The sequence below is a fragment of the Sylvia atricapilla genome, chromosome 2 (assembly GCF_009819655.1).
Source record: "Sylvia atricapilla isolate bSylAtr1 chromosome 2, bSylAtr1.pri, whole genome shotgun sequence".
Classification (NCBI taxonomy): Eukaryota; Metazoa; Chordata; class Aves; order Passeriformes; family Sylviidae; genus Sylvia; species Sylvia atricapilla.
In genome coordinates, this window is record NC_089141.1 from 59,134,044 (window position 1) to 59,152,852 (window position 18,809).

Consider the following 18,809-nt stretch of genomic DNA (forward strand, 5'->3'; position numbering starts at 1 on the left):
GCATATTCTTTTCTCCTGCAAGTTAAATGCATTGCAAGCCTGAAAGCAAATCCCTAATAAAGGCTTCTGTGGAAGTCAAATATTTAATTAGCTTTAAATGGTAAGTATGTATCCTAGAATCACAGAAGAACATGGGTTGGAAGGGGCCTTAAAGATCATCTTGTTCCACCTCCCCCACACCCATCTCCCAGACAGGCCACCCACTAGACCAGGTTGCTCAGGGCCCCATCCAACCTGGCCTTGAACACTTCCAAGGATGGAGCATCCACAGCTTTTATGGACAACTTGTTCTAGTGCCTCATCACCCTCATAGTAAAGAATTTCTTCTTCTCACCTAATCTGAAGTTCTCCAGTTTTTAGTTTAAAATGGTTCTCCCTTGTCCTATCACTGCCTTTCTTTGGCAGAATTTTTCAAAGGCAGGAGATACAAACATTTTTTCAATCAAATGAAAGCATATCTGTGCTTTATTTTTTTACTGCCCTTTCACTAAAAAGCCTTTAATGCTTACAGGTAAGGGGAAGGGCCGAGGCCGAATAAGACCTGAAGATGAAGAAGAGCTAGGAAATGCCAGACCATCTGCACCAAGCACACTGTTTGATTTCTTGGAATCCAAAATGGGTACTCTAACAGTAGAGGGTGAGTTACTGAAATTAATATATCTGGAACAAGTTGGATAGTGTAGGTAGAATTCTTTTTCCTTACTCTATCATCTAAAAGTTGATTCCTAGAACTTCCTCCACAGTCAGTCATTAAAAAAAAAAAAAAAAAAAAAAAGAGTTCTTGGAGAATTATTCCTCTCAAAAAAGGTCAAATAAGTTTCTCCATGGTGCTTAGATGTCTAAAAGTCAGTAATTTGGAATAAGATGACATAAATCACAGTTTGTTAATCTGTTTGGATTCTTCCTGAATCATGAATCTTCATTTATGATATCATAAGTCTTCTAAATCACAAGATCTAGATTAATCAAAAATCAGAATATTCAAAGGAAATAACTTGAATACACCAGCATTCTGCATTAGCTGCTGCAATTTTGTAAACTGCTCAGGTAATGAATATAACCACATTTTCAAAACGCAGATATAAGGAATGATGTTTGAGATATTTCTTGGCAACTCATTTTACTTACCAAAGATACATTAGATTTTTTACAGTGAACAGAAATGAAAACAGTGGTAGTGTTTTTGGCTTACACTGCAAACATTGATTTTTCTTTGGATACTTTTTGTGCTTATATTGATATATTACAGAAGGCTTTTATGTTTGACTGAAAGACATTTAAAGGAAAACAAAAGAAATAATCCCTGTGGGTTATATAAATTTCTTATTGTATGTGATTTGCAGTAAGTAGGTAATAGTAGTTTATCAAGATTTGTGAAATGAGTGAATTGCTTTTTAAAAATGATACTACTGATTGCTTAGGGGATTTATATGATCTTTTGGATTTGGTACATGTGTGTAGACAATAAAGCATAGTGTTGTGTGAGTAAAAAAGTAGATTTATTTATTACATTTACTTCAGTTTATAATTTTCAATGTTGTATTTAAAGATAAAAGCACATCACTTTTATGAGTTGTTTTTTTCTCTTAAATAAAAATAAAAAGATTCCATAAATGTCATAAGAAGAAAAACATAATTCTGTTGAGACTTTTTAAAGGTTTTATACTCCTTCAGTTACCAAAGATTCTGGCATATTTCCTAGCATGACACACAGGGGTTTTGCTTTATGTTTTTTATCACTATGTTGGTTTTTCTCACTTTAGCTGGTTGATCAATATGTAGTCCAGTGTACTATCACTGAACCATACTTCCCTGAAAAAACCCAAACTCTTCAAGCATTTTTGAAGAGTTTGGAAAGTGTTCTGATTATTTTGAATACTCTTTTCAATCTTTCTGCCTTTTTTTTTTTTTTCTGAGAAAGAAGTAGATGCTGTATTTTGTAAGACTTTGAAGTGATTGCTTAGTTTCTTATTCTTAGCTTTTATTTTCCTTACTGAGTGTGTATAGCCCATAGGATTGCATCTCTATTTCTATGCCAGGTTTTGCTTTGCCTTCAGAGTCTTTTAAATGGATATTTCAAGAAATACATAGGCATATGTATTTTTTACTTTCAAAAGTGATTTTTTCCTTGCTAAATTTGAGAAAAACTCTGCAGTCTGATGAATTCAAACACATTCTTAAAGTCATATATTGGAAGTTAATTTTCTGCCATTTTATTGCCTCTGCCTTTGAAAATAATTTCAGTTAAATTCTTAATTATTATTAAGTTCCATTCACACTGAGATGACAGGGGTTTATTTGCTGAGTGATCTATCTGCAGGGACCATACTTAACTCTTCAGTCACGGAGTCTGTATCCAAATGTCTGCAGAAAACAGGGTATATATATTACTAGAACCTCTTAAATTTAATTCAATCCTCTCATCTGTGAGCAGTAGAGACATGTAGTTTCCCCTAGAATTAGAAAAGTTGGTCAGAAATGAAAGGCACATTGGACAAACTGATTGAAACAACTCAAATATGTAATGTTACAAAGCCAAGAATGTCTCTTCATTGATTTTCTTGCACTGTAATACGCTAAGGAGTGCTCAGGCTGGCAAGTTGTTCTCCATTTATATTCACCAAATACTGTGCTATATTACATATAAAAGAAGATAGATAGATTGCTCTGCAGTATTTCTGGCAGAACAAGTATTTCTTGCTGTTCTGTGTGGTCTCTAAATTTTTTTTTTTTTTTTTTTTTTGGTATTCAGAAAGAAAGGTTTGTATAGGGACAGTGGTTTTGAATAAATGAGCACACCCCTACTGTTACATGTTTGTGTATGACCAGGAGCAGATAATTACCTGGAATGGCCATATTTATCATTATGGCTAGCATTAAAGTCCAGTACACTTTAGTCAGGATGTAATTCCTTCTAAATAACTGAGAGTTGATGTAAAATCCAAACAACAAAAGACAGGGTTGCTGAACTGAGCTAAATACTTTTTAATCCTGTACTGCACCAAATTTTCTTCAAAATCTTATGTGATCAGGGGAGAGAAAGTATCTCAAAAAGAGAATTGTTTCTCTTTTCAAGTATGCAGAGGATTGATTTGCTTTATGCATCCCTCCTTTTTTTTTCATCTACTGTTCCTAATTGCACCTGAAACCTTAGTAGTGGGGAAAATTTCTAAATTAAATTCTGGCTGGGTGGTTCTATTGCAGGAACTGCAGAACTGTTGTTGGATTTTTTTTTTTTTTAATTTGGTACCTTTTTATACTTGTGTTTAGACCAAGTAGAAAAATATTTATTAATTGAAATACCTTTGTATTTTTTAGGAGGTACTTGTATTGCCTTTGAAAGTTAAGATGTCACATAAAGATTTTTGTTGTTTGCTGTTTGGTTTTTTTTTTTAAGGAGTAGATATTAGTTGCAAGAAAGCATGTTAGTGTTCTGCCCCATAAGTGATATCTTGTGATGAATTTTTTTATGTTTTATCTCCTTTTTTCAGTTAAGGAAATATTGGTTTAAGTAATTGCAATTATCAAAAGTATTAAATACTTGACTCCATGGTCTGCCAGCTCTTTAATTTTAAAACACAACACACTTTAAACATACTTTATTTAAATGAAATACAAAGAATTAAAAGAATCATATCCTTAGCTTTAAACTACATGTTTATTTATTTATTTATTTGTTACTGTGAATGGTTGGTGGCACCTACAAAAGTATTTCTGTGTTGAAATTAAGTAGTTTAAATTTTGGCAACAGAAACTGCCTGACTGCAAGAGATAACACAAACAGTAGATAAAATTGCTTTCAATTAGCTGCCTATGCTTGCATTTGGTTAATTTCTGCTACTGAACACAAAAGATTTTTTTCCAGTAATCTCCTTATTGTTTTCTTTTGTTATGAGGAACAACTCACCTATCTTTGCCAGCTTAAATAAGTAAACACAAGGATTATCAGAGAGAATAAGATGATACCAAGAACTTTGGCTATAGTATTAAGGAATAATGAACATTATTCTTTATCTAGTCCCAAATAAATTAAATGTTTGAAATAAATTGGTAATGCAATGCAGTGTAATTAAAAATATTTGTTTCATTATGTAGTCACACAATTTGTTTGAATATCTGGGAGCGAGGGCACTTGGAGGGGAAAAAAACAGTCTGACTTTTTGGAGTTAGAAGAAATTTGTTACATTTGAAATCTGCCATGAAGTAGCCATGTTTTCAACAAGCACGGAATGCTATCCAAACTGAATAATACTCGTATTTCTTATTCAGCCTTCTAAAAATTGAAATTCAGTCAGAGCTAATTGTGACTATCACTTATATTTGTTGTATGTTGACATTGATGATATATGTTATAAGACTCGTAGTTTTATTTTGTCTTTAAATATAAAAGAGGCAGATATAGTAAATTTCATACATTTTAAAGAATAATTTAAAAATTATCAGTTTTTGTTTAAGCCTTTTAATCCAGTTAGTTGAAGTTTGTAGTGAATACAATGCAGAATGTTTTGGATTTTTTGTCCACTTCATTATTATAATTCTTCTCAGCTTGTATTTATTTTGTTTCAACAGAAACATGCACTCAGGTCCCCATTCCTTAGTGTTGCTACATTTTAGAAAGAATTATATTGATATTTATTTAACTTGACAAAGCAATTGAGTAATGCAAACTTTACTTCTTGACACGAAGTGTGTCAAATGTATAACTAATTCTCTTCTAATTTTTTAATCTTTCGGCCAATACGAGGTAGAACATGCCCTGGAGGTAGCTGTTCAATGGTTCAATGATATACTTCCATACAGTTACATAAAATTATTATTCAGTTCGAGAGAAGAAAACCCAAAACATTGCCACCAGTGTGGGAAGGCCATGGTCGTTGAATTTACCCACATGATAAACATGATAAAATCCACAGGAGAGGACCACGGGAAACCGTACTCTTCAAATTCCATTGTGCATTGAGCAGTGCTTTATAAATTATGTTGGTTGGGATTTCCAAGTGCAACAGGTCCTGCTGGTTTCTTGTTATCAGAGGATTTGTCTTGTATGGTTCTCTTGCGTCATCACATACAAAAGCCAAAATGAATAACGTAAGTGAATGAGGGTTCCAGACTGACAAACACTACTTATCATCTCAAAACTTCCAAGTAGATGACAAGAACGTTATCATTAATTTTTAAATGTATTTTTTCCAGGCCATGTTCCCAAACCTCTGGTTACAATGATAGTGACTGGGTTAACCTATCTCACTGTTTGAGAGTAGCTTACTAAATTTTCTTGTTAAATGCCAAATTAATATTTGTTATAGCCCTGTAGGAAGCATTGCTTTTCTGGGAACAGTTGCTAATGGTTTGTTGGAGTTGGGGCAGGATGTAGAAGCAGTTGTGGTAGGCAACTTGTGAGTAGGATCCGTTGATGCTTTTTTCGATCCCTATTTCTCATAAAGAAACTTTAGAATTCCTTCAGTTTTTTGGTGATCAGGCCAGACATCACATGTATACACGAATAACCAGTGCTGTTTTCATTTCCTGCCTTTTTTTGTTTACTACTTTTGACAGAGTAACATTTGCTGTTACTTGGCAATTTCCATTTGCGAGTGATTAATGCTTGAATGTCAGTCAATCAGTAAATGTGTCCTGCTCATTCAAGGCTGCTGTGTATGATGCGGTCTCCAGGGAAGTTTTTAGCACAAGAACTGCACCTCTGTAGAAAACATAAGTTTATTGGATTTTGCATACTTTAGGGTTAGACTAAAAAAAGTCAGATGTTTCACTCAGCCTTTGTAAGTCACAGTAAAGAGACCTAGAAAACAATAACCGAGTTCACTGTTTTGAAATTCTCTAGTCACTTTACCTGCTGTCTAACATGTAGTATTATTTTAACTTTGCAATACTATTTAAAAAAATAAACTGTAATCAAAGGATGCAGCACACTTGCAAATCAGGTTGTTAGTTTTACATTATGGTCACATTATGTTGCGTAGACAATGGCTAAAATTACTCATTACGTGCTATGAAATTGAATAGAAATTTCAGTAAACTTTTTTGAATTCTAGAAGGATATGTCTGTGTTTTGCTTTTTCCTTGAGGCTTTAACTAAACTGTAACTGCTCTGCATGCATTTGTCCTTGTACCTTATATGTACTAAGTACTGTCACTAGCCATCTCAGCTCAGGAAATGTTAATTCATTTCGAAAAAGGGCAAAGGACAGTCCTGAAGAGGAAATGTTTCGAGTCTAAGTCAAACCTAAAATCCTGCCACCTAGGAAAGTATTACCATGCCCAATCTAGTCATGAACCCGCTCCTGGTTTTTTTAAGAACAGTGACTTTAATTTAATGAATTTAATGTTAAAGGATATTAAATAAGATAATTTATAGTGAGCTAGGTTAGAGCTTTATACGCATTGTTCTGTGATGGTGTGTACAAGGGAGTAAACATTCAGGGATCATTGAACTGTTCAGTCATTTCTTGTGTAATTAACATTAGGAATAGACCTAAGAGCTTAGGTTGGACTTACAAAGAGTGGAAGCCTGAGTGTTTTACTACCAGAAGAGAAGAGGTATAAATTATGAATGTTGTGAACAAAACTTCCTAATTAATTAATTAACAGTCTAAATCTTTCTAGATGATAGGAAGTCTGTAAGATTGGTATTATACAGAAGTGAAGAAGTGTAATGAAGATACTTAGTAAAAAGTTACTTATATAAAGTAAAGAAAAACTGTTTTCATGTCTCATTTGTAAAAAAGAAATGAAGAGGTTACTTCTAATTTAAAAAGTTTTAATCTAAAAAAAAAATTATGCAAATTTGCATTTTTAAAAAGAAAATGCATTTTTATGAAATTCTTGTGTCTTTTTGAGTAGTATATATTTACCTATTAATGCATTAAAAATGTGACGGATTTCAAAGTAATAAATTATAGAGTAAGAAATATTTTTACCAAGATCAGGTTCAAGCTAAGCCTTATGTATGCTTCTGTTGTGTTAAAAAGAAAAACACTAGGTCATTTTAGTAACATAAATGTGACTTCTAAAAGTTACGCTGGGTCAAATAAATGTAAAAATTGAGCTAGATTCTTACTGGGCAATATAGTAGATTAAACTGATAAAAAAATCTATGAGCTACTAATAAAAATGTGATGCTTGAAAGTTTTTTTTCTCAAAAAAAAACCAACCAGGTAAAACTTATATTTAAATTTAATTGTGAAAGTTGATACATTTGCTGTCAGGTATCAGCATTCATTGTTTCTAGTAATAACATTCCTTTCCATGGGAGCATATAAGAGCCTGAGTGCATAGTCCCACCAGGCCCGTGCAGGCCCAAGCTCATGGACACAAGCAAGAGAATGACAGCTTTGCAGCTGCCCACATGGTACAAAATTGCTTATGTAAACATGAATCCCTTTAATGGATTTATGTTTTCCTTTTCCATCAAGTTTAAAGTCTGCTAGCAGATCTCATAACCAGAAAGCAACATGCACACACTCATGTGAGTCTCTCCTGGCCAGGAGACCTCGACCTCTGGTACCCGCCTCAGACACCTCTGGTCCAATGTGTTGGCTGGTACAGCCTGGAGCTGGTAGGTGAATGTACTTTATATAGATCTGGCCACAGTGTGAGCCCAGACCTTGAGTGTCCCTGCTAGATGGCTTTCAAGACCCATGATCTCTCCAATACTCAGCTGCTAGGTCTTCCTTGTCCCAGTTACCAGCTTATCCTACCTCAAATTTGCCAGTAGGTTTAAAAACATGTCCCCTCATATACGCAACAGAGAATTTAGAAAGAGAATTTAATAAGAGATGAGACAGGTTACAGTGATCACATGGAGGACTGTATTGACCAGGAGCCTATTTACTTGCAGATTTCCTGTTTAATCTTATTTCTTCTTTCTTTTTTCCTGGGTTCATCTTCATTTCTCCCCTCCTTTTACTCTTCACCTAAATAACCCATTAAAAATTCCATGTTTGCCTAAAAAGCTCATAATTCCATAAAAAGTTTCACAGATACCCACAGCTTCCTTCCTCCGCAGCTCCCTTCCTCTCCAGCAGGCCATAACATGTTTCCTCTTTTTAATGATATTCATCGTAATCTTGTCTTTATTCTCATCAGTTAAGAGTTTTGGTTGAAGCTCTTAAAGGCGACACTGGAGCAGGTCCTGTTATGGCTCACTGATCAGAGTCTGCAGAGTTTTGGTCTTTGCTACTATTCTTGTTATCTACATTTTGCCATCTGTGTTCATTTTATCACTTCTGTTTCTTGCCTTTTTTTTTTTTGTCCTGAATGGCTGTTAACAAGGTATTTTTACAGAAAGTTTCAATTCAGATTAGAAGTATTCCCTTTTCCTCCTAATTTTTCTCCCTCCTCCTTTCTCCATCTTAGAATTCTCTTTTTCTGTCTTAAATTTCTCTTACTCAAGTGAGTTGTTGATGTCCATAGGGAGGAACAAGTAATCTTGAAATTTATGCTTGGTTTTTCTCTTGCTCATAGGTGGTTTGCTTCTAAGTACAGCCCAGAGTAGTGTATATTTTCCAATAACTAGGAATTGCAGTTCAAATGTGTTTGCTTAATTCCCTGTGTGTAGCATTCCATTTCCATGTCACAGAGGTGCATACATTTCTAAAGAGTCCTGTTGCTTTATTAGTCTGAAACAGTATTTCTAAAATGTATTTGTGTGAAATATGTTAATTGAAATAATTCTTTTCTTTTTAGAACCAAAGTTGCAATTTCAGCCAACACATCAAGTACAGCACAAAGTTATGAATACGGAACAGAATGGCATCAAAGAGAATCATTCAAGACACGTTTCTCGCAATGACATGAGACAACCAAGGAATGAGAAACCCCCTCGTTTTCAAAAGGATTTTCAGAATTCAAGGCAGGCTTTGGAAAGTGGTGGGTTACCAAGAAACAGAGGTCCTGAAAGGCACAGCTCTTTAGAACACTGGACAGATGAAAAAAATAAAAGTGACAGACATTATCCTAGAAATGATAGGTCAAAGGATTTGGGTTATCCCATAACCACTCACCAGAGTGATATTACTTTCAAAAAAAGGGATAACAACATGCAAAACAGAGTAGGAAAAGGAGTGTCTTTCACAGAATTCAAGGAAAATTCTGCTGCTCAAGATGTAACAGACAACAATCACCAGAAACGTGGGAAAAGAGAAAACCAAACACACAATTCTGAAAATTTTTGTGATAGGAAGGCACGAACAATAAGTAGTGAAGCCTTTATGGTAAAAAGTGAGCAACATTTTAGTGTTAATAATGATTACCAAAATCCCAGTAGGACTGATAATTTTAGTCCTGTACCAAATGGAGATATTGAGCATCATCAGAAAGGAAGACGAGTAGGACCTATCAAATCATCAGGACCCACTGCAATCCCGTCTTTTGATGATAAAATGTTGTATTACAACACCGGTCCCAAAAGGAGAACTGGGCCCATCAAACCAGAGAAAATATTGGAACCATCGATTCATATGGAGTATGGAAAAAGTTGGAGACCAGGGGATGAATGTTTCGCTCTTTATTGGGAAGACAACAAGGTATGCCTTTGCCAAATGAGAAGTATCTCAAATTGTACCTCTAATATTCTCTTATGCACGTGAGGGAGATATTTTGCACACTACTACAGAGACATAACCTTTGTTCATAGGTGTGTTGTGTGCCTCTTGCCTAGCTCTGTGCTCTGTTTTTTATCTTTATGACATGTGTCACTTACATTCATTGCATGAAACTTTTTAAGTGCTTAAACAAGTCCTTGTTTTCCTCACGTAGGTGGAGTTTAGGATGACTTATACTCCTCACTGAAACATTTGATTTAAGTGCCGAAAGTTTGAAAGGATGAATGTGGATCTAGGTGCCCATATTCTATGCTGAGGAACAAAACCAGGATGCTGTGCTATCTAGAATGTCTGTAATGGTAGATGTGTGTAATAACGTTTTTCTGGAACAAGTCAGCATGCAACCTTTAGCAGCACAAAGGAGGAATAAAGTCTGCAGGAATGGAACTATAAAAAACCTGTAAAAAACATTGTCTTCAAATCATTACAGAATGGAAACAGCAAAAGGCTTAATTTTGATTAGCACTTATATGCTATTAACTAAAGATTTTGTGGACAAATTAATTATGCTGCATGATAGTTTTCTATTACTGATTTTTTAAAAGCTTAAAAACTTTATTTTCAGCTCTTTTTCCCATTAATAAGATTTCTCTTGCTGCAGAGCATTTTGCTTTCTTCTCCTTTGCTAGGAAAGTTTTAGATTGGTCATCATCGATTCAAGAGTTCTCTGCCACTCTTCGTGGGTAGTTTCTTTGGGTTTTGACCCTTTCTGATAATCTAAGAACTACCTTAAATATTGTTCTTTAAGTATCTTTTATTAACGCCTTTTAAGAATTTTTGTTATGTTTACTTTATGTTATTTATTATAAGCGCGTTCCTTCTTTTTTTTTTTTTTTTTTTTTTTTTTTTTTTTTTTTTTTTTTTTTTTTTTTTTTTTTTTTTTTTGTCTGCATTAGCTCAGCAGCATAGCTTTATTTTTTTCTCTTTCTTGCTGGTATGACTAAAACCAATGATGAACCATGGAGGATTTTTGGTAGTGGCAACATACAGTCAGTTGACTCTCTCAAATAGGAATATATAGTTGAGTGGATGGATTAGTCTGAAGTACAATGGCATATTACTGAATTGTTTCCTATTTTGAGAAGCATACTTGCGCAACTGTGAAACGAGATCTTGAAATTTTGGAAAGCACAAACCTTGCCAGATAAATACTTCTGAGATAATCCCAGATTGTTATGTATTCAGCAGATTAGAAGGTGTGTTTTGGGCAGCAATTGGTTTCTTGGTAGTTAAAGTAAATGCCACTACTCACTTCTAGGGCAGTTTTGAAATGTGATGATAAAATGCAGTACTGAGCTTTACCATGTTAGGAGGCAATGATTTCTTTGTGTTCAGTCACATAGAAGTGATTAAATACCTTCAAGAAAGCTGTATTTGCATAAATGTAAAAAAGGCAAGTTTTGTGTTTAGAAAAATGACTTTTTGAAAGGGCAGTTTTATCATATTTTCACCATATTTTTATCATGTTTTATTATGTGATAAGATGGGTATACAAGTACATACATGCAAGCCATGTCAGTATATGGCTGATAAGCACTTACAGATGTATATTTTAAGTAAACATCTTACAATAGGATTTCTCTGTATGCAGCAGGATTTGTGTTAGTGATGAATTTGTTCCACTTTCAGAGCGATGAAAACAGGTCTTTAAAAAGCTTAGTCTACTTAAATAAGCTGTGTGTTTTCTCAATGAGTATTCTAAATACATTCTGCCATGTCCTTGAAATATGCCATGTGGAATTTTAAGATACCTGGTTTCATATCTGGTACAAATTTAAAACAAAATATAATACTGTCTAAGACTAAATGCACACACACACAGAGACATAAGTGACAAGGAAATTCTTAAGTATTAGTGCCATTTCTGGTTGTATTTTGTGACCTTTGAAAATTTCTCTTTTAAGTTCTACCGGGCAGAAATTGAAGCTCTCCATTCTTCTGGGACAACTGCAGTTGTTAAATTCAGTGATTATGGAAATTATGAAGAGGTTCTTCTCAGCAACATCAGGCCTGTTCATGCAGACACATGGGTATGTGACAACAAATTGTATCAAAAAATATAAATTACATAGTCTGTACAAAATATGTAACTCTTAAGCATTTAATGCCTACTCATGCAAAGAATGCTACCTACATGTGTAGAAAAATAGTTGCGCAAATACATGAACAAAATCTCAGATTTTAGTTGTCTATATGAAACCTGATAGATATGTATTATGATGTGGTATTGTTCCTGTATAATAAATTTCAATTGTATTGTTTGAAAATGAATAATTGATCTGTCAGCCAAACAGTTTTATGCATGTTTTCTCTCTTAAAAGTTGTTACTTACTCTATTCAACCCAATTTTTTGTTTTATTTCATGTACATTGTATGTTGTTCTGTAAGGATTAGGAAACAGTCATTTAAAACATGTTCTGAAGCTTTTCACTACATGTGTATGTATGACTAAAAATAGGTGTCTGTATCCCTTTATTTTGTATCATGATTTTATTCTTGTTTCAATAATTTTTTCTTTGCCAAATATTGTAGTGGTCATGTATGCATCAAAATCTGTTTCATGAAATTTAGAATGTATTAGCCTTATGGAAGTTGGAAATTTCAAAAGGCCTTACTAGTGAATATCATGGAAGCAAGAGATACATTTCGATTAAAAAAAATACCAGGAATGCACAATTCTTTGCTGTTTACTCTTACTATAAAAGGCTGCACAAAAAATACATGTTTGCATATAGATTCCTTAATGATGCGTTGACTGTGCTTATTTTAAGTTCTTACATTTTGGGTCATAGAACCATGTTACTTCTGCTGCAGAGGCTGAGCAAATACTGTTTCTTCCCAGTGGTACTGTTGCCTATAGCTCTCAGGTGCCTCTGAGATGGCCATTTTGTACTTAAAAAGATACCCAAAACTCTTCCAGCTGATGCATTGCTGTTTGTATGAAAATTTACCCTTTTCCCCCCCTTCTTTTTGTTCTACTAGCTGACCAGTAAGATGATAGTTACTTACTGTATGACTGTATTATTTTAACCCTTTTTCTGGGTTAATAATCAGACTTTTCTTATTTGATTTTGAGGAGTGGCTTTTATTTTACTTTAAGCCACTGAATGTTAGCTCTCTCAGTCTAAGAACTTGGACTAATACTAAGACTAAGTTGATCCTGGTAGTGAGGGGCCATTTCATGCTTGATCCTAGTAGTGAAGTGGTCATTTTCCCTGCCTCTTTGGCCTATGTCTGACCGTGTGTTCTTCCTCATCCCTCTACTCCCATGTTGGATTGTAAATCATGTAGCGACAGGATGAGTTGAATGAATGGACCACGATCTTGTTCCCCCAGGCTGGCTTATTTTATTTCAGAGTTAGTTTGTTAAAGCTGACACAAAGGTGGGACAATGTATAGAGAGGTGATTGTGACAATAAGTAGCATAGTCCTGACATCATGTTGCATCCTGATTGAGTTATTGAGGCTTCCTCTGTGGTCACTGGAGATAAAAGAGGAATTTCCAAGGACTTTCAGTCCATTCAGAAGTGGAAAATGCCTCTCTCAAGGTTCTTTTCTCTCTCAAGGTAGCCTAGTTGAATTATATAAATTCAAACAACGAAATTTCAGATCATTATAGTTACACAAGATAAATGCCAATCAACATCTTCATAGTAAACATCATTTTAATGGGTTGTTTTCTGACCAATTACTCTTTTGTTGCTAGAAGATCTTTACAGCTATAGGATTTTTTGCAGAAGAAAGTTGATTAGCTTCTACCTCTTCACTTCTTTGTGTTTGGGTGCTAAGCATAATCCTCATTATGCATTTGCAGTTCTTAATCACCCATTGATACTCAGATTTGTCTTTTAAGCTGAACACTGCTGGTCATTTTTCTTTGTCTCAGTGTTCTTATATTAATATATAAATCTAGATAACATGCATGAATGCAAAATGAAGTTACCATGCTGCTTAGTTCTTTGACTTCAGATTCAAGTAACCTGCTTGTATTTCCTCTTTATAAGAGAACAAAACAGATTTTAAACTGACTTTAAGAATTAATTTTCTTTCACTGATCAATGCTATTGGCCCAAAGGAGCATGTATTACTGAAACTATTATGCAGATTTTTATTTCAGTTGTTCCAGATAATTTTCAGATGGCTAAGTAAAGTCCCTTTTGCAGATGGTCCATCAGTGCTGGTCAGTTTTTAAACATCACCTCCTAAGGGCACAAGAGCAAGCAGTTCCCAAATGTTGGAAGTCAAGCAGGCAAGGCAGAAGGCTGGCTTGGCTGAACAGCAATCTTCTCTTGAAAATATAGCAAAAAACGATAATGTATGCTCAGTGGAAATAGCGTCAGGTGTCATGGGAGGAATATAGAGATGCTGCTTGCTGCTGTAGGGAAAAAATTCATAAGCCAAAGCTCAAATTGAGTTGAAGCTGCCAGAAATCTGGGGGGGAATAAAAAGGAGAGTTTTTTTCAAATATGGTAATGGCAATAGGCGGTGTAAAAATAACATCAGCTCATTACAGGACAAGGATGATCACCTCTCAAACAGGGACAAGGCACAGGGGTTTAGCACATTCTTTTCCTCCATTTTCAACACGGGATGATGGACCAAGGGAGTCTCAGTGCCCTGAGCTATAACTGCGAGAATCATCAACTTGCAGTTGACTCTGCAATTGTGTGGGATCTGCTGGTCCAGCTGGATCCCTACAGATCTATGAAGCCCGATGGGATTCATCCAGGAATTCTCGAACAACTGGCTGATGTAATTGCAAAACCTCTCTCAATGATTTTTGAGTGGTCTTGGGAATCTGGAGAGGTCCCAGCTGACTGGAATCTGGCCAGCGCTGTCCCAGTTTTCAGGAAGGTTAAGGAGGACCCTGGAAACTACAGTCTCACTTCAGTGCCTGGTAAAATCATGGAAGAGATTATTCTGGGAGATATTGAAAAAGACCTGGAAGACAGTATATTCATCAGTCACAGCCAGCACAGCTTTGTGAGGGGAAATCCTGCTTGTCAAACCTGGTTTCCTTCTATGACAGGGTAACCTACATAGCTGACCCAGGAAAGCCAGTTGATGTAATTTTTTTTGGATTTCAGTAAAGCTGTTGATGCTTTCACAGTATCCTTATGAACAAAATGTCCAGCCGACAGCTAGATAAACACATCATGTGGTGGGTCTTGCTCTTAGGTCAGGTGCAAAGGGTTGTAGTGAATAGGGTGGCATCAGAATTTTGGTGACTGGTCACTAGTGGGGTTCTGCAGGCTTCATACTCAGCTCTGTGCTCTTCAACATCTTCATTAACTACTTAGACGTAGGTCTCAAAGGAATAAGTTTGCCAATGACACCAAATTGGGAGGAGCTGTTGACTCCCTCGAGGGTAGAGATGCTCTTCAGAGAGACCCGGACAAATCAGAGGGCTGGGCACTCAGCAGATGTGTGAGGCTTAGCAAGGACAAGTGCTAGATTTTCCATCTGGGGTGGAGCAACCCTGATTGTGTGTGTACTCTAGGTAATGAGAGGCTGGAAGGCAGTTCTGCAGAAAGGGACCTGGGAGTTCTGGTCAATGGCAAGTTAAGTCATCACTGTATCCTGGCAGCCAGGAGGGCCAACTGTATCTTGAGGGGCATCAGGTGCAGCATTATCAACCACTCAAAGGAGGGGATTGTCCCGTTCTGCTCTGGGTGTAGCCTCACCTCGAGTTCTGTGTGCAGTTTTGGACACCACAATGTAGGAAAGTCATTAACCTATTAGCATCCAGAGGAGGGCAACAAGCATGGTGACAGGCCTTGAGGGGAAGCCTTGTGGGAAATGGCTGAGATAATTTGGTTTGTTCAGCCTGGAGGAATCTCAGGGCAGACCTCCTTGAGGTCTTTGACACCTTCATAAGGGGACGAGGAAGGGCAGGTACCTATCTCCACTTTTGTGACCAGTGACAGGACCCAAGGAAGTGGCTTAAAATGGCATGAGTCAGGGGAGGATATCAGGAAAAGGTTTTACACCCAGAGGGTAATTGAACACTAGAAAGGGCTCCCCAGGGAAGTGGTTGCAGCATCAAGCCTAACAAAGATCAAGAAGCATTTGCACAATGCTCTCCTACACAGGGTGTGATTAATGGGATGTCCTGTGCAGGGCCAGGAGTTGGACTTGATGATCACTGTTGTTCCCTCATTCAGCATATTCTGAGATTAGATGATTCTTATTCTTTTTTCGTTGTCTCCACTGAAAACTTTTATGTACTGAAATAGGCTGTATGTGAGTTCTGATGTCCTAGTTCAGACTCCTTTTTGAGAGTTGCTGATATTGAGAGAAAACATAGTAAACTTTATTAAGGTATAAATTTAGCCTATGTCTTAGAATTGTCTTAGAATTATTCTTTGTTGTTTGTTTCAGTATTGTTTGTTTGGTACTTATGTTGAATTTAATTTTTTGTCCAGCAAATACAAACAGATGAAAGTATACCACTGGGAGGAAGAATAAAAAGCAAAGCAAAACATTGCTTGGCTAGTCACTTGAAAGAACAGCCAAAGTACCACAGTGACCTTATTTTCATGACATTACATATTTAAGCACCTCAGCTTCTGGTCTGCTTTTGGCAACCCTTATAAGTGATTTTTGGTTTGTTTGGTTTTTTGGTGAGTTTTTTGCTTTGTTTTCTCTTAACTGTAGGTCAACTCTGCCTCATATTCTCAGAATACATTGTGCTTACAACCTTAATGGAAAAAGTATAATTGATTTTGTACTGTCCATTATCCAGTTTGCCCAGAATTCTTATAAGTTTTCGGTCTGTCTGACACCTTACATGCAGTTATTTTTCTTTCTGGTGACTAGAAGATAAAGCTGAGTTTTGCATTAGGTAAACCAAAAAGGTAGTGGGGATTTTTTTTCAATAATCACATACAATGCTAATATAAACACATTTAAGAACACTAGAACTGTTTATTGTTTTTCTTAGTGCCTGAAAAATATGTCCTAGATATTCAGTTCATAAATATTTTTAATAATAAAACTGCATTTGGATTCCACTATTCTAGAGTTCTTATAAGTGTCCTGTATGTAACACTACAATACTGTATTCCACTAGTTCCCTCAATGTAGCAGGGGTCAATTAAAGTATTTTAATCTGAATAAAAAGAAGTCACTGAAACGCCATTGTAGAAGTAAGAACTGCTTGTTTTTTCTTGTAAACGATGTAAAATTATACTAACAACTGAAAAGTGATGAAGGGACCTTCCTAAATCACGTAATTATTTGTTCTGTGAAAAAAAAATAAAGTCAAGATAATACTTTAAACTCTAAGTCTTAATTTTATTCTCTAATATGTAGGATATTTTCCCCTTAATAAATTATGAAAATGTGTATTCTAAGTGTTTATCTTGTGACATTTTCCCCCAAAGCTAAATAAGTCTTTGCTTTGTTTCCATTCTCTATTTCCTTAGTAATGTCATAGGCCTTTTTCCACCCTATTTACACTACAATTACCTTTTTGTGTTTTCTACTGCTGTGTGAAGGAAATAAATATCGGCATGTTCCCTATGTATGTATGCAGTTTCACTTATATATGTTATAGCCTAACTGATTGTTCTCTAAACAAGCTGGAATTCTTGCAGATTCTTTCCTTGCAATTATTTTAATTCCTTAAGAATTCTGGTTATGAAGTGAAGCCTATACTTTAGCTTAGTTTCCTCTTCCTGCAGTATCTTGCACTGTATTTTTGTGTAAGGATTTAAGAAAGCAAAAGATTATTTTTAAGGCATAAATATACATATTCCTAGTTTTTCTATAGTTTGTTTTGTTCTGTGCAGACTGAAGATCCACTTGGCAGGTTTTCTCAACTCATTCCTCCAGCAAGGAGTGAGCTGAGAGAGGAAACCCTTCAGGATCCAATAACAAGATCTTGGATTGCAGTTAATTCTTCCTGGCAGACAGTTCAGAGTTCAAGTTTGATAACACTGTGTCTTTGTCACAGGGCTTTAAGAACTTCTGTGTGTGTCAAATTACCTTAAACTATAATTCAGGGCTTGATCATACCAGTCCCATTTCAGGTAAGTGAAGAGATAAACTCCTGTTAGTTTTTTGAAGGTGTTTGAACCTCTCCCCAGCAGTGTAAAGAGCAGTGCTGAAAACCACTAAATGATGAAGGGTTACAGCTGCTTCTTTTAGCTGGAGAAGTCTTTTGCCTACCTGTTTTATGGAGGTGTTAGACCCATTCAAATGTCTTTATGACAAGCTAATAACTACTTGAAGGATTAGATGCTGTTTCTTTATGGCTCATAGGCCTGGATGCCCTTGGCATCACACTGTGATCTTTTTGTGTTGTGTGTCAAGCAGGAAATCTTTCCCTCTGAATAATTAGGTAGGCGCAGTAGATAAAACATGTCCTGGTTGGATCTCTTATCTAGCTTCTGTCTTCATTGACAACACAAAAAGCAAAGGCTTGTAAAAGAGAATGTTGCAGTCTAATTAGCCAGTTCTAAGATTCCTGTAGAAAAAATGTCCCTGAGTACTGCATCAGAGAAGACTTTGATATCTTTAATTCTTTGGCTTCTGTACTGTTAGGAAAATCTCCAGAATAATTTTACAGTTCAAAATAGTTCAGTGACTTAATTCATTAAATGAAGGCTGAGTGTTTTGGACTACTCCTCTTCCTGAGTGATGGTGGACATCTGTTAAAATTAATCTAAAACATAACTACTGTGAATTTAGTTTCTACAAAAGGCTATCTTTTAGCTTTATGAGAGCACTTGAGATTGTAGGCAGTAATTTTGTTGGGGTGTGCCTTACCTTCCATCTTGTCAAGATGTGGTGGTACCAGTTCCCCATGTCCTCCTAGGCTGAAAAATTGCTTTTCAGTCTGTCTTAAACATTTTTTTATTCTTACTTGAGACTTTTTGTACTCACTGGAAATATTGCTTTAAATTGTATTGTATCTTTTACAATACACCATCATACATGCTCCTACACACAGTTAACCTTCAAGTTCTGTCAGGATAATTATTTTATGTAATTATTTATTTCCCTAACCTTCTTTTAAGGGGAATTATTTAGAGACTAACTTTTGGAAACCACTTATTCTGATCAACTACTAGTAATTTTTTTTCTTTAGCACCTTTATCCTCTGGGAAGCTACATACTTTTTGAGACTTTAATCACTTTTCAACGTCAGTTACTATGTTTCAGCTAAGGGCTAGTAACTTT

The 18,809-nt window shown here is 35.6% G+C and overlaps 1 protein-coding gene and 1 long non-coding RNA gene across 5 annotated transcripts in view; one reads left to right on the top strand and one right to left on the bottom strand.

Annotated features, from left to right (window-relative positions):
• The window catches only part of TDRD3 (tudor domain containing 3), a 93,838-nt gene that overhangs the window by 59,388 nt on the left and 15,641 nt on the right, over window positions 1-18,809 (top strand). For all 4 annotated transcript variants that reach the window (XM_066313367.1, XM_066313365.1, XM_066313366.1 and 1 more), the window contains 3 exons: window positions 512-637; window positions 8,707-9,545; window positions 11,528-11,653. In XM_066313367.1, the coding sequence (XP_066169464.1) occupies window positions 512-637; window positions 8,707-9,545; window positions 11,528-11,653 (1,091 nt within the window). The remainder of the gene's footprint in view (window positions 1-511; window positions 638-8,706; window positions 9,546-11,527; window positions 11,654-18,809) is intronic.
• Window positions 10,442-18,809, bottom strand: part of LOC136357797 (uncharacterized) — a 418,230-nt gene continuing 409,862 nt past the window's right edge. The window contains exon 2 of the long non-coding RNA XR_010742956.1: window positions 10,442-10,519. This is a non-coding gene — a long non-coding RNA (uncharacterized lncRNA). The remainder of the gene's footprint in view (window positions 10,520-18,809) is intronic.